Genomic DNA, 16345 nt, shown 5'->3' on the forward strand with positions numbered 1-16345 from the left:
ACATTTAAGACTAGACTTAAAACTTTCAACCTTTTTTATAAAACTTATAGTTAGAGATTAACTTTGTCTTTTCTATCTCCCCTGGTTTTGCTTCCTCCTCTCTGACTCACTGTCTCTGTACCTTTCTACAGGTATCCTCGGCCCAGTATTTTTACTGCTTGTTGTTGTTTTTGTTGCCTGCTGTACTACTGTAGTAGATTTTTTAAAGTAAATGTAATTATTTCTGAGAGCTTCACTGACTAGTCAGTGTGGTGAAGGCATGAATGTCATATAATCTAACATTAATCTAACGTATAAATGAATGTGAGTACTTCTACTACTTCTGTAATAGTAACTTTTTTCTTTTAGTCATTCAAGCTTTAAATCCCTGCGGCCATCTAAAAGCAGCAGGACATTCGCTGATGAACCTACAGTCTCTCACTGGAACCCCACAAAGCAAGCACGGTGCCACTATACACAACTGTCCAGTATGGTTACACACTAGACTGCTACAGAATAACCACACACTTCTCTATGCAGATACAGGCTGGTTTTAACTTGCATTTCTGCTGTTCACATGACATGTGCGCATTAATACATGGCATGTGAGTAAATGGCCATAATCCATTTATGACCGGCACCATCTTTCTCTGATTATATATCACCTTAGACATTTTGCAGGGCTGTTTTACCAACATGGACCAAAACACAAGGTGACCATGGGGATGTCCATGAATGACCACATTGTGCTGGCTGTTTCACTTAAAATACTATTAGTCTTGTTAACCTGTGCACCTCAGTAGCAGTCATTTTGTAGTTTTTGGACTAGAAGGATTTATGTAAGAGAGGTCATCTCCATCTAGGGCACAAACATGCTTGCTATAGCCATTATTCTTTATTCACAATCCCTCTGATGTGCTGCGATGATACAACAGATGTCTTTCTGAATCCTCTGACCCACATGTTAAACCACTATCCCATCACATTCTCTAGTCTTCTCATACCAGTTGCTGCTGGATGGTTATCCTATTTATCCTCTTGGACATCTGTACACTGATCTGAGTCTACCTATTGAACCTAGTTGATTTTGAACCTTTGAAATTAAAAATGTTAACATTAGTATACTGAACCAAGTACACTTAATTGGACACAATAGATAGTGTCTGCATTATATACAGTAACAATGAATGTCCTTTACACAGTATACAATAAAGTTTGAGTACACCCTACATCAGTATCATCATAATATTTGGCAATACAGAAAAATAATGCAAGTTGTTGAGCTTAACTCCAGAACTAATAAAGCAAAAACTCAAGTTAGGTATTTTTTAATTGACTCAGATTTGATCCTAAGCAGTTCAATCATGGCCAAAACAAAAACAGCTTTTAATCATTGTATTGTGTATCATTGCATTGTATCATTGTGTGTTTTTAATGTTCTCAGTGTTTTAATACTCAGCGTTAAGCTTATGACTTGAACGTTTCAAAAAACTGCACTGGGGGTGTGGTACAGTTTCAGATGCAATCAGCTGCAGCCAATCATCTGGAGGTGTAATGAAAGTAATGAAGGGTTGTGACAGTCTGGTAAAAGACATCCATGAAAGATTGTCTTGTTTATCCTAACCCATCTAACCCCTAAAATATCCCTCCTCAGAATGACATAAGAGGCTTTAGAACCTTCTTCAAACTGGATGAGCAGAGCAATTTCTGAGATGAGCGAGAATTGAAGATCGAGGAACAATTAATTAAGGAAATTGGGATTTACCCTGTGTACTGAACCCTGACGCAATCAAAAATGTACATTACTTTTAGTGAAACTTTGATCATTTTTCATGAATTAGATAGAGACATTTTAGTCGTCTTTTACATTTAAATATTGGGGTGCCTGTGACATAGTGGTGAGTAAGACACTGAATCACAAGTTGCTCCTGATAGATCAGGCAACTTGTATGGCAGCTCTGCCCTTACGGGTGTATGAATGGGTGAATGACAAGTAAAAATGTGTAGTGCTTGGGGTACTGATAAGGTAGAAAGGTGCTATGTAGGTATAGACCATAGAAAGGTGTTATGTAGGTGTAGACCATAGAAAGGTGTTATGTAGGTGTAGACCATAGAAAGGTGTTATGTAGGTGTAGACCATAGAAAGGTGTTATGTAGGTGTAGACCATAGAAAGGTGTTATGTAGGTGTAGACCATAGAAAGGTGCTATGTAGGTATAGACCATAGAAAGGTGTTATGTAGGTGTATTGGCAACATGGTTGTCACTGAAGTAGCATTGGTCTTGATTAAATCAAAACCCTGGTTCTTTGGGAGAAAGGTGCGGCAAGGTAGGAGCCATTGTGTACCCTCTGATTAGGAGCCATGTACTAGTATGCTAGCAGTATGTCTTACCTGGCCTGAAGGTTCACTACTGAAAGAATCCATTTTGCAGTCTAACAGCTGACTGTGACACCTCACTGGAAGGGTGGCAGTACTTCCTCTGTGTAGACGCTGGGGAACTGCTCTCACTTGAGGAAAGGTATCTAGGCTTTCCTCTGTGGGGGCATGTGTGGAGAGAATGCAACCTGAGTCATCTCCTGCAGGACTAAGTGGAGCATCAGTGGAAGCTGAAGAGTTGTAGCCGTTGTAACAGCTCTTTTGCTCTGAGTGAGTATTGTCCCCGGTGTCTTGTTTGAAAGAAGATCGTGATATCACTCCAAACTTGCGTGTCCGTTTGCAGTTTGCTGATCTGTCCGAGGGCTCAGAGGCAGCTCTGTCCTGCTGCTGGCCCTCACAGCTGTCGCTACTGATTGGGGGAATGACAGTGCCATTGATGTCACAGGGAGGGAGTGGAGCCTTACGTTTGACTCGTCGCAGCATGATCAGGTAGATACAGCCTCCGTTCCAGCACTGATCAGCCAGGTAACTATCAAAAGAAATGAAAGGATAATTAATTCAGGTACAAATTAAGTCCTCCATTCAGAGGCCACTTTGTTCCTGTCAGCTCATCAAACTAGCAAAGCAGTGTAAACACAGGAATGTGGGTTTAGTTATGGCCTCTCCCTGACATCAAGTTATTCTCAGAAATCAAAACCAAAATTGTGGAGTTTTCTCAGAATAAGCTATGCTCGCCATGATTTAAAGGTTTATGGACTAGGACAGAGCAGTTGTGTGGACAAATATGTACAATATCAATACCATTCACTCACAGTGACTAACTATTGATTATAGATCCATGGTTTTTCTGGTCATGAGTTTATCTTTAAAATTTTCAAACTACACAGTAGATCTCTAAATGAGCTCCACTCCACCTCCACAAATGGAAACACTCCAGCTTGGATTAGACTCTCAGAGCTGCTTCCTGTGCAGGCCCATAGTGGTTACAGTTACAGAAAGGAAGACAATGATTTGTACTGTTTGTGTTGCAACTAATTTGAACATAACATGAAAACCTTAAATTACCAGTGCAAAATCTGTGCATACTTTTTCAAATATCCTTATGCTTTTATCCACCTCAAGCATCCACTGTCTAGTTGAGCACTTTCCTTGGTGTCTGTGGTTAAGGGTTAGGTAAGCAGGTCATGAGTATAGTGAACACATGATGACCCACAAGATTAGATCAGCAGTAGGGTTGTGCCGTAATTATGTATTATAATGCATACAGTATATTGATATAACTAGTATAAAGTATTTATGACTGAGAGAATCTGAGGAAAAGTTAAGTTCTAAAAAAATGAGCTTCATTTTTCATTTGGAAATGTTTCAGCTACAAGACATAAGCTGATAATCAAACATCTGCTTTCAAGTTGTGACAGTGGAAATACTGCCTCACATTCCACTAAATAACTAGTGAATGGATTTTTCCCTATTAAACTGGTGTAGTTTAGTACTTGATAATAGTCAAGTAGACTTAAATTTAACTTTTATTTTGTTTATTATGCAAATTATCTCTAATTCCAATCATGACGTCCTGCTGCTGTTTATGTTTGTTCACTATTTGTTCTGTTTTATTCATTATTCTACTGTGGTTATATATGCAACATTTGGGAAGCTAACATTAAAACACACTTGATGAAAGCCTGCTATGCCTGGCTACATAAAGTCTGGGATTCTGAGCTCATTGTTGCATCAGTAAAATGTGTCCTCATGTGCCTCACGTTTCATTACAGTAGTCTCACCTGGCTCCACTGACATCTACTCCCACCATTAGCTGCCCGTTCATTGACAGCAGTTCATCTCTCAGTTTGATTCCCCCACAGCAGGCTGCTGGGCTCTTCTTCTTCACCTCTGTTACCCATATGCAGCCCACGTCCATGATGGGACCCTGGTCCCTCCTCCTCCGTGGGCCTCCCTTCTTTCTACCATCAGGGTCACCAAAAATTGGAATGTTTCCGAAGCTGAGGCCAAACTCTGCTGTATCCCCCTCATCTTTGCTGAGGAAAACAGCATGAACCTCAACGTCTAAACCCTCCCTGCAGGAGGTCAGGCTGGGTGACGGAGCTGTGTCACTCTCCATGAAGTTAAACTTGATGTACTCCACCAGCTTCTGAATGGCAGCCAGACAAAGGGACATGTCCTCCACATTGATGCTGTTAACACTATTACTACTGCACACACTATCCCCTTCCCCATTCTGGTAGGAGTCCTGATCCCCATGCTGGAGGAAAAGAAGAGGAGAAACCATTCAGTAACCAAGTGAAGCTGAAAAAGCATGTGATAAAAAGTCTTTGGCTTTGACTGTAATGCTGCTTGGTTTTATTTTATACTTATTATATATGCTAATTGTTTTCACACAGGAAGGCACCCTGCAGATTTAAGGCCTTCTTGCTTTAAGGCGACAGTGCTAACCACTACACCACCATGATGCCAATATTTTATTGATAGATGATCCGAAAGGTTGTTTCAGTTGTTGATGCAGCTTAGGGGCAGTAGACACTGTCACAGCACACTGCAATCATCAGTTCTCCTGCACTCCACATACAATCTACCCAGCCCAATGTGTTTCAAACAGCATTCATCCACTCGTCTGTTATCCATAAACAGATATAACCGTGGCTTCCTGGTTATGCTTATGCACAGGGATGGGTGCATGTGACTTGGGGCCCTAGGCACATTGAGGCATTGGGCCTCCATCTGATCTTATTTTACCTCTCTAACTGTAAATGGTGATATCAGCTTTATATATGCATTTTTAATAAGAAAAAGCTATTAATGCCATGCTGTGAAGAAATGTTAAAAGTAAAAACTCTAAACTAAACAAATTCAAAAGAAATATTAACAAAATGTGCTCATGCTTATTTAACATAATTGGAGCTATTGTAACTAGATTAAATACTGGTGTAATAACATAACATATAATTAATCATGATTTTTTACGTTTATTTTTATTTTGTTTTACCCAAACACATCTATTACCACAGTCGCAATTGGTCTTATGTACAAAATTAAATTTTGCTGTTAACTATTTAGATGCTGTCATATACAGTACATGGATTACGTAACAGTATTTCCGAGGAACAAGAAGGTCTGAACCCCATCTAGTAGAAGCAGAATATTACGGTAAAGAGTACCTTGAAGACAGAACTCTCCTGAATCAGATTGTGGTCCTGCTGTGATCTTGTGGTCTGAGCCCTGTGCCAGTCCTCCAGCAGTGGGAGGATGCTGAGGGCGTTGTCCTGAGTGATGGGCATCCTGGCATCCTGGACCTGTTGAGGGTCCCTTATCAACAGCCACACTGAAGCTTCAAGATGTTAATACAGGCGCGGGAACCAGTATGGGCTGCCAGTTTCAAATCCATCTCTGGCTCTAGAGGAACTGTACAAACTGAACTTCCAGATGAGCTGGGATGGAAAATATCTGACGACTGGCAGGACTTTTGCTGTAGTTACTGTAGGCAATTACCTAAAGAAAACACAGTAACATGTTGTCACACACTGTAGTAGCATACACAAAGATATGTAAAGAAAAGTGAAAAAGCTTTCATTAAATATTAAAAAGTCACATTTCATGAGATTTGCAGGAAGAGGCAAAAAGTATAGTAGAAATCATGCTAAAGTGCTGGTGAATGGAGCGATGAATACCCAAGTTTCTCAGACCTGTTTCTTGTTTTGGTGTTTGTTTCTTCTTTTTCTTTTGTGTTGTTGAGTTTTTTTTTGGGGGGGGGGTTTAAGTTAAGGGAGGTTGACTAAATCTGGACACACCTTTAATTCAGTGTTTTTTTATTTCATTATTTTTGACATTGTACAATAATACTGAAAACATCCAAACTATGAAAGTATTTATAGGTAAAGTTATGGTATAATTACGTAGTAACAAAATAGTATTAAACCACCCAGAACAGGGGTGTAAGTAGCTCAGGTGGTAGAGCAGTCGTCTATGAACCTCAGGGTTAGATTCCTAGACTCTCCTCGCTACTTGTCAAAATGTACATGGACACAACACTGAACCCAGAACCCTTGGTGCCTCCAAGGGGCAGCCTGTCCACAGACGATGCAATTTACCCACTGTGGGACTAATTAATAAAAAAAAAGGAACCAACTTTTGCTTTGGCATCCTCTCAGCCTCCAAGAGAGTAATTAGGACACAGCGTTAAAAGGAACAGCTTTTATGTAAGACCTGGATCCCTTCGTTCCTATCAAGGAGCCTTCAAAGAACCGTACCGTTTGTGAACGTAACATCTCTACCGTATCTGACAATTTACCTCTTGCAGAATACAACTGTCTGTTAAAAATACACTAGATGGTCGTGACAAAAGATTCTCTGCAGCAGAATGCCCATGAACTCTCCTCAAATGTGTTGCCTTCTCCTCATGTCAGGGAGGTTATGTATATACCATACTCACTTACTGTTAGAAGAAAAAGTGAACTAAAATAGATTATACTTTCAGAAAAGCTAGTAAGAATATGCACCAATCAGCCACAACATGTAGTGAACAGTCTTTAGCTATGGAGGCCTATACTCAGCAAGCTGTAATACACGGAGTGCTCTGACACCCATCAGTCATGGACAGACTTAAATATTTCCCAGGTTGACTCCTGTCCACAATATGTATAACTATATGTAAAAATACATAAAATCTATTCTACAAAACATTATACCATGTAAACAGCTGGGAGTAATGTCAACTTTGTTGTTAAGGGTCTGAAACATGCAAAACCAGCAGTCATTCAGGGCCCCCACTCATAATAAAAGAATCCTATGTAAAGTGAGGAATCTGGGTTGTCCCTTCATCTACATGCTTAACTACAGACAGAGAGTTGAGTTTAGCCACATCTGTGGCAGATATAGGCAAAAACGCAGGCTACCATGAGACCACACTTTAATGACTATGCAGAGCTTGGGCTTCAAATAAACTGTTGGGCTTTGTGGTACCATCTGTCTCTACTATTCCTGTACACTCCAAATAAAGGCAAACAGGGCCTGCCCTGTTCTGGCCCTAGCTCCACTGTGGGCTGGATTGGGAAGCGTATGTTTACAAGAAAGTAGTAGAGGTGACAATATAGTATAATCTAAGGTGGATGAAGCTCTCAAAATATAACAGATGCTGAGTGAGCCTTACGAAGCATGTAGTTCACTCACAGATGTGTATTCTTGTATGGCTATTAATAGATGAAGAAAGATGCATGCTCATCATTCGTGGACTGAACAAACAGATACTTTGCTGCAACAAAGAGACAGAGAACAATGAGGAAGTAGCTCTCACTCAGACTCCTTTAAAACATCATCAGAATCTCTAAAAAGACCATCTCTAATCACGTTGGACAGTCGCTCCTAAAACTAAAAATAGTCTTTAAAGACAAATCTGGACCTGGTGAAGGCAGTGCATTTTCTACATCTGTCACTTTTTAATCCTCAGCAGCTGCTTCCAAACAAACAGTACTGGCAGTGTGAGAAATTATGATGTTGTTGCAAAATCCCTGTTGCTGAAATATTCACCACACTGCGCTGACTGTCGTTGTAGTTGATTAAAATGCCAAAAAGCATGCAGGTCACTAACTAACTAGTGTAAAATGTTTTAAATTGATGACAGATGGCAAAATTAAACTGGTGTGTTTGTGTGTGGAAATTGGTGAAAAAACAGGCTTGAACACAACCTCGGGGTGGCTGTGGCTCAATAGGTAGAGCAGTTATCTGCCAATCATAGGATTGGTGGTTCAATTCCATGGTTCCATGTCACATGCCAAAGTGTCCTTGGGCAAGATACTGAACCCCAAGTTGCCCCCAGTGAGTCAGATCAGGTTCATAGCAGCTCTGCCATCGGTGTGTGCGAATGGGTGAATGAGACGCAGTGTAAAACGCTTTGAGTACCAGTTAGGTAGATAAGCGCAGACCATTTACTATTTAACACAACCATGCTGTCTATAAACCAAGTATTGTTTACAGGGAAAGACGCATCACCGTCAAACCACCACAGTTTTCCTGTAGCTGTAACTGCAGTGAACAGAGTGACAGATCAATTGTTGGTTTTGAATTAGGACCTTCAGTCACGTACAGTACCTGGTAATTGAGAACCGAGATTGTGGATTGGGACTCTGATTGAGATATGATCTTTTACCCAGATTGCCAAACCCCTACTGTGAGTTTGGTAGGTCAAGTCTTTTCATAAAGGCTTTAAATTGTAATCTTCTGATCATGAGGAGGAGAGACAGGAACTAAACCAGTTCATCAACTGCTGACACACATCCGTTTAACAACAACAACAACAGTATTAACATGACATTTTCAGTAACGACCTAAATCCTTCTAAATGGAGCCCTTCCCCCACAGCACATAATCTCTGGCTCAACACCTGTAACACAATTAAAGAAGTGCACGCTTTGATACAGATTAACAGAAAATACAGCAGCACTGTCGCCCATCACTGACATTATCATTTATTTCAAATGCAATACATCTGTGTTTGGAGACAGTGATAAAATGTTGACATCATATACAAATTCTATGGGCTAACACACACACTTTTTATATAATGGTTCACTTGAACCCTGTACCTCTCTCATAAAGTCATCAGGAGAAGCGGTTTACATACTGCAATGTTATAAATATAAATTCTATTAAAATATATTTTTTTATTTTTACTGAAAACAGCCACTATAAAACACCCCCAATATGGGAAAAGTAAGCAAAATCATTGTTTTGTTTTATTCTAAGGATCAGAGTCCTACACCAGGTTGGATACCAAAAAAAAAAAACAATTTGACACAGGTAAGAAACTTAAAATCAAATTGCTTGTAAAAACTTGATTGACAGGTAGCAGTGTGAAATATGAGAATGAAAGTAAAAGTGAAAAAGGGCAGTTTTTCTTTGATTGGGTCTGTTTATTATTTCATAATTGAGAATGCAGCTGGCTGACTGAATATGTCGACAGTGGACAGATAAGTGGCACAAATTTAGGTATCTTTGTCTCACTTTGCATTACAAAAGTGTTTTGCACATATGAATGGGACAAGCCATCCTGACAGGGACAGTTTGAAAAAGCCAACAGCCTGGATGAGACACTGATCAGTCACAACAGTGACAACAACTGGTGGTCAAAGTGGCGATAAATAAAAAAATACTGATTTCGACTTTTAACTAAAGTTAGTGTAGGCTCCAGCTCTTACATTAATTAGTCAGGTCAGGTGCAGCTTTGATTTAGAGACTGGGTCCAGTACAGAGGTTTGTGAGAGCGAAATTGGACCAGCGCAAGACTCTGCCAAAGATTTACCTGAGCACAGGGGTGGATTGCACTGTGCAAATAACTGATAGATACACTTTTTAGCCTTAATGTCAACATCATGAATCAAGGCTTTTACAATTAAAAAAAACTTTTACATTGTGTTTCATAGCCTGTAGTAGACTGGCAGTGAGGATGAGTGAACAAATGAACCTGTTTCATCCATGTTTTGACAGAAAACACAAAAAACAATGATAAAGAAAATAGGCATGAACCAGAAATCACAGAAACCAATCATGTAACTGGAAAAGTTCCAGCGAAGTGATTTTAGGTTGAGGTGCATGGCTCAGACCGTATCAACTACTGCAGTTGTGCACAGCAGTGCGTCAGGAGCAGGAGGTGTGAAAATATACTGACTAGTTAAAGTCCGGCCGAGAAGTGTCAGCTACTACAGACTGTGTCAGAAGCATGTTCCCACAAAGACGAAGCAGTATCATCCTCTAGAACACACACAATGCAAGACAGCAAGTGGTGCTGGGTAAACAACCAGTGTGATACCACCACATCAACAACTGACCTGATAGTGTCCAATCTCTAGTGAGCTGCCTTTTAACAAAAACAAAACAAAACAAAAACAAAACAAACACAGTGATATCACTTATGTAATAGCCTAGTTTACTGCAAAAGATCAAAAAATGACAGATTACAGCAGTGTTGACAGAAGGTAATAAAGTATGGTATGTCATTATCATCATTATAATATCTATATCAATTGATAAGAAAATAAATATTGTGATCATTTTTAATCATATCTTCCAGCCCCAGTAATGTCTAATATAAACCATCCAGTTTGAAAAGAAAAACAATGCACTGCATTCTTTACGCAATGCTTAAGTTATTACATGTGTACAAAAGTAGATATCTGCTTCCATCCCATCTTTAATTTTCTTTAAACTTTTAGAAGTCCTTCTATTACTCCCTAAGTGTGATGCTCCATCATGAGGATGTGCACACTCAGCGAGTGAACGGGATTCTCCACCTTATAGTTTGGCAGCAAGGATTAGTTTCCCACTATTTGTTCTGATTCAGTCTGACCTAGTTGTCTCATCCCACCCCTCCCCCTCTATCCTGCACTCCTCCTAGGCACCATATGGCCAAAGATTAGAAAAAGCCCCATTTCAGTATATCCAAAATGTCACATTGTTAGAAGATAAAGGAGGAAACAACACCCATGAGGTCAGCTGTAGTCTGCACACTTTAGTCACCATGTTTGGGATGACTTCACTCTACAATAAGAGGATTGTATCTGTTTTATAACAAACGCTGCATGTACGTGTACACTGCTGCAGCATTAAATCCACCTGGTGGTTTTAAAGTCGTGGTGCGCAAGGGTCAGCTTAAGAAAGTGCTGGTCATGATTGACAGGTGTCAGAACGCGTAGTGCATCACAGGTGTAGCCACAGACTGATCAGAGCGCCCATGCTGACCTCTGTCCGCCACAACATTAATGCCACCAGGTGATGATTAGATATGTCATTCCAAGCAGAGGATTACTTTTCCCGTCACGGCCACACATGATCAATTTAGCAGCACATTTTCTAATGCATTTCACAACTGTTATTTTCTAGGTTTTTTAAAAGGTGAAGCCAACAATCTTAAAGATTTAAAGTACCGTACTAGATCCAAATAGCAACTACTGTAAAAGCAGTGTTGATTAGATGATGAGAGACTATAATGCCGAGGCCATATAAAGGCCTACTGCCTAATGATTAGTTGTTTATTCTATGCAGTTTTTGCTCTATGAAGAGCAATCTGCGGTACACCACTGCGGTTTTACCACAGCATGCAGAGCATTACAACTCTAAGCTTCATCCATAATGGATCTATGGAATACTGGAGACAAACCCAACACGTGTACATGTGTGGAGTCATTTGGACAGGGATCAGTCCCAGGATGCTACCAGTGGTAACCATGAAAGAAAAACAGCAATAACACATCTGTGCTTTTCAGGTCACACTCTTGGCCTCCCCCATAGTAAATACCACCACTATTAAATTCAACATTAGCACTGATAACTACACCAATCACAAGCATCAATATCTCTTTGAATCAGCTAAGTAACTCACTGACTTAATTGACTGCATCACAGAATTCCTCTTAGCAATCCATCCTAGAGTCAGATAAAAATATTTAGACACTCGAATGTTCCCTTCTGGAAAAAGTAAGACAATGACTCAAATCAATTACAAGTCAAGGGACAGAGGAAATACTAAATACACACAAAAGAGGAAGCGTGAGCAGCACTGCAAGTGAAGCAGTCCAGTGTTAACGCTGACAAGTTTTACCCAATAGAGTCTGTGTCAAGATGACGTTTAAAGGTAAGTGATTAATCAATATTTTAGAAGATGTTGGATGCAACGGGACATTTTATAACAGGACATGGAATGGATTCTGGGCTCTGAGGCTGGACAAGGGGCACTGGAACATGCTAGGGATTAGAGGTGCTTATTGTTTCAGGCCATGGCAAGCTGCTGTCAGCAGTTTATGTGAGCACCATGCAGAGACAGCGGAGCGGGCTAATTGTGTCCAGGAGCAGAGTAGGGAATTTTTTACCTCAGTACATTCATTCTACTGTGACTACAACAGTTTTTTCTATAGTGTGCATCAGGTGGCCACAAACAGCCTAGTGTGTGTTCACAGACTGGCAGCAGAGTGACGTCTCTTTGCAGTACTGACCAAAAATGTTCAGGATAGATTCTTTTCATATTGAAAAATATTGATGATCATCAATATGCATTACACTACACGTTGAATCATGTTTACCTTTGTTTCATCCCAAGGATAAAGGTTGAAAAATATTTGTTTCTAGGAAAATTGAGCAATTGTTTGTCTAGTTGCCGTCAGTCTCTGAAACAAAGGCTATCTCAAAGAAAAAGAGGACGAAGACTGCCATTACCAGTTCCACTGAGGGGGTGCTAATAGCAGTGAAAAATGAAGGAGCTGTTATCAAAACCAACCACAGTTACGTTGAGTCAAGTTGAGCCAGTACTATGTCAGATTTTGTCTAAAAAGTGTTCCTCTAACCTTAAACACAACAAACAAAAGACAAAACCCAAGCATAAATGGCAAGTGCTCTGCACTTATACAGTATAGCGCTTTTCTACCTAACTGGTACTCAAAGCGCATCATAAGAAGTTTAATGATGCTGTAATCACAAATCAAGATGCCGTGCTGCAAGATTGTAGATTTTATTAAATGGATGTTTATAAATGTTGGAAATGTGTGTTTATTGTATGTGTGTTCAGTCAATAGGAAGCTGGAGGATACCAATTCACTTTATGTCTCCCTATTTCTCACTTATCTGAGAATCTTGCAGCTTCAGATTGACTGAACACACCTGATCCAGTTAATCAGCTGTGGGCAGGTCAGGGATAACTGGAAAACAAGCAGGACAGGGTGCATCAGGACCAGGTTTAGAACCCACTAAACTACGTAACCCTTCTTCCCTTTGAGCTCTAAAAACAGATCATGAAGGAAAAGAAGTGACTTAAGCTGCTGATGTTACCACGTGTGTGTTTTTTGACTCTCTGTAGACTGGAAGGGTAAGCTCACCTTTAAAAAGGTGGGGGAGGTTTATTCCCAACTTTGATAGCAGTTTGGGGTTTTCTGGCTCTTTGTAGAGGAAGTCACAAACTGCCAAACTGTTGAATGTCTTGGACAAAACCTCCCACCCTCTGCAGGACACACTGAGTACATTCAGTGACAGCCACAATGTGTAATGCTGTGCAGCTACACTGCCATCGTCCCTGCAGGCATCAGACTTCACAACCCACATCACTCCTCCCAGCAAACTCAAATAAGCCAAATAAACACAGACTGATTCACCTGATTATAGCTTAACTGTTTTTATGTGATTGCCACCTGTCTGAACTTTGTTACTGTCCTGCAGGTCCTCTCATGTTGCTCCTGACTTTATGACCCTCTTGCAGTTGTAAAGCACACCGATTGAGAACTGAGTCAAGTTCAAATTGAAACAATTTCACCCTAAGCTTAATGTTCATTTGTGTTACCTCAGGCTGAATCTGTGTGAATTAGCATTTTGGAAACACTACAGAATATAAAAGTGAGAATGTGAGGTGGTTGAAGTACAGGGATCTATTTTACTCATCTAATATTTTATCTGGGATCAAAATGTTCTGTCTATGATGCTGATGCTTATAGAAATGTTACATTTCTATGCAGCTGCCAAACGAAATGTCACGGGTATTTAAAGACGAACGGTAATGAGGAGGTGATCAGAGGTACTGTAGCCACAGTAGGAACTGCAGGTTCCTGATCCCTATCCTTTCAGAAAAGGATCTTCTTTGCTGTCAACACAACAGAACGATTCAAACTAACTAACGACTGCATACGACTATATCAAAAGTCAATGAATGAATATTCTTCCATCTTAACAGGAGTGGGTCACACGAGCCGTAATTTCATATGAACTCATATTTACGTGTGTGAAATGGATCATCTATCTATCACTAGAATTTATGATATAGTCACCCACTCACCCTGTTATTTGTCTTAGTGTTTCCTCACTGAGCTGCAGAGAATAGACAGAAACAATAAGGAAATTCAAACACTGGGACTAAGAAAGTCTGAGCATTATACATTTAACTTGAACTTTATAATCCATGTTGCAATTTTGCTCCCATCTCTTTCACTGGAAGTATATTAGGAAGAGATTTGACAGGGAGGAAGCAAAGCCAGTTTGATTGTTTATATGACCACCTCACTATTGTTTTATAATAGACATGAAAAAATCTGACTCTATCTCCTAAGCACACACCTAACCCATGCCTGATTCACTCCAACTCTGTCAGCTACAAGAGTTTAGTACTGTCAGTGTTCTGATATCACAACTCTCCTCCTGACCTTTCCATTCCTCTCTCTCTCTCTTTCTCACACACACACAAACACACACACTCTCACAACCTGAGTGCAGAACAGCCAAAGCTTAAAATCACATCCAGTGCAGTAAAGACCAGTGCTTTTCTATGTTTCTGTTTCAGTTTTATTATCATAAAAGAACTTATTTCTGCCATTTCCTTATCTATTTTAACACTGCGATGTCTCTATTTTCCATTGAAGCCACAGTGTCGCATCAGCAAACTGAATATTCTTTACTCTAGTGAAGCCCATGATTCACCGAAGATGGTGACACAGACTCAACAGAGCAGAACCGTGCTGTATGAGTCTGGAGACGGAACATTTGTGCACAGGCACCAGGCAGAGCAGCACGCAGTGTGGTGGTAGTCTGGGAACGATCAGAGCAGTGTGGATGGCAGCCCGTCCATGTAAAAGCTATCACATTATTTCACAGTGAGGTCATTGCGAAGCTCTACTCAGAAGAGCTTGAGACAGAACAGTGAGTGGAATGACAGCGAGCAGAGGTTTCCTCAGCCGGAGCGTAGGAGAGCGTTTCACCTTCCTTTCATTCTCATCATGAGACACGAGAGGACAAACAATGTGAGTGTGACAGACAGATGTGCGGAGGGGCTGGGCCCAAACAGGAGGGAGAAAGTGAACTGGTTCATCATCATGTGCATTCTGGAGCAGGATTATTCCCTTTCATTCAAACACATACAGAATATAGAATAATCTAAGTCTGTGTTTCTGAGTGTGCTGTTGACAAAATATCACTAATCACTTGAACTGAGGCAAGAGGTGTGAAGAAATCTGTTCTGTCTGCAGGCTGCCCTCACAAACAGGCAACAAAGGTCAAATAGCTGCTTCATAATAAAGCCGTGAATCCCACATACACACTGGCACTGTGCTCAGGAGCAGTGTCTCCACACAGAGAGTGGGAGCCAGACCCCCCTGTGCTGGTCGCATATTGACTGGTCTTTTACATTGTACTATAATTACATTGACAGTACGACCAGGCTGCACCACAACGTGTCAGTCAGTACATTACAGGGAGCACATCGTACCTTTGGGCTACATGATCCTGCAGTTCGCAGGCTTCCAGGTCCAGCTGAAAACACTGGGCTGTCCCACGCTGTCGGAGTTTAAACACATCAATAAGACACGTTCACAACTTGTGGACGCGTTTTAACGGTTCGATCCGCGCATCAAGCTGGATTTACGCACAGCTTGGATTAAAAAAAAAAAAAAAAAAGTGGCTCCAGACTCTGGAAACTTCATTGAACACACATCCACCGCAGGAAAAACATCCCAGAAAAGGGGGCTACTCTCCGGTTGGGCTCTTTGATGCTCTGCTTTCTTCTTTCTCCACAGGTACGTGTGATTTGCTTTGGGAAACAGATGAGCCTCCACGCCGATCGGCCGCCCTATTCTCGGCTGCAGGCGGAGGGCGGAGTCAGCGTGTCCACATTTTGTTGAGGCGGCTGTTTTGCCCCGAACTCCGCCGCCCAGACACCACTTCCTCCCCACAGACAGCCTACTGTGTGCTGCCGTCCAGCCAGCCCCCCACCCGGGATCAGTGAGCTGGCGCAGTATCCCCACCAGAGCTGGTAGTAGCTACTCAAGTACACTTACTGCAAGGAAAAGTGTCATTTTACATTCTTTTTCTTTTTTCAGAACACAATCTAAAATCTGCTTGTATTAGTTTTATTATTGAAGTTGATGCTGAGTGTAAAAATGGTAAATCAATTTCAAGTCATAGTAATAAATAGTGAAGATCTATGTTAGAACTGTGTGAAACCAAATGCAATCTGCAT

General features: G+C 40.8%; 1 protein-coding gene across 1 annotated transcript in view; it reads right to left on the bottom strand.

Annotated features, from left to right (window-relative positions):
- Positions 1-15635, bottom strand: part of pdzd2 (PDZ domain containing 2) — a 35772-nt gene extending 20137 nt beyond the window's left edge. Inside the window, exons 1-4 of the mRNA XM_026344372.1 lie at positions 15596-15635; positions 5529-5859; positions 4137-4615; positions 2371-2884 (exon numbers count right to left, since the gene is read on the bottom strand). Of these exons, the coding sequence (XP_026200157.1) occupies positions 2371-2884; positions 4137-4615; positions 5529-5648 (1113 nt within the window). The 5' untranslated portion in view covers positions 5649-5859; positions 15596-15635. The remainder of the gene's footprint in view (positions 1-2370; positions 2885-4136; positions 4616-5528; positions 5860-15595) is intronic.
- Between the last annotated feature and the right edge of the window lie 710 nt (positions 15636-16345).

Source organism: Anabas testudineus, chromosome 9 (assembly GCF_900324465.2).
Source record: "Anabas testudineus chromosome 9, fAnaTes1.2, whole genome shotgun sequence".
NCBI classification, from domain to species: domain Eukaryota; kingdom Metazoa; phylum Chordata; class Actinopteri; order Anabantiformes; family Anabantidae; genus Anabas; species Anabas testudineus.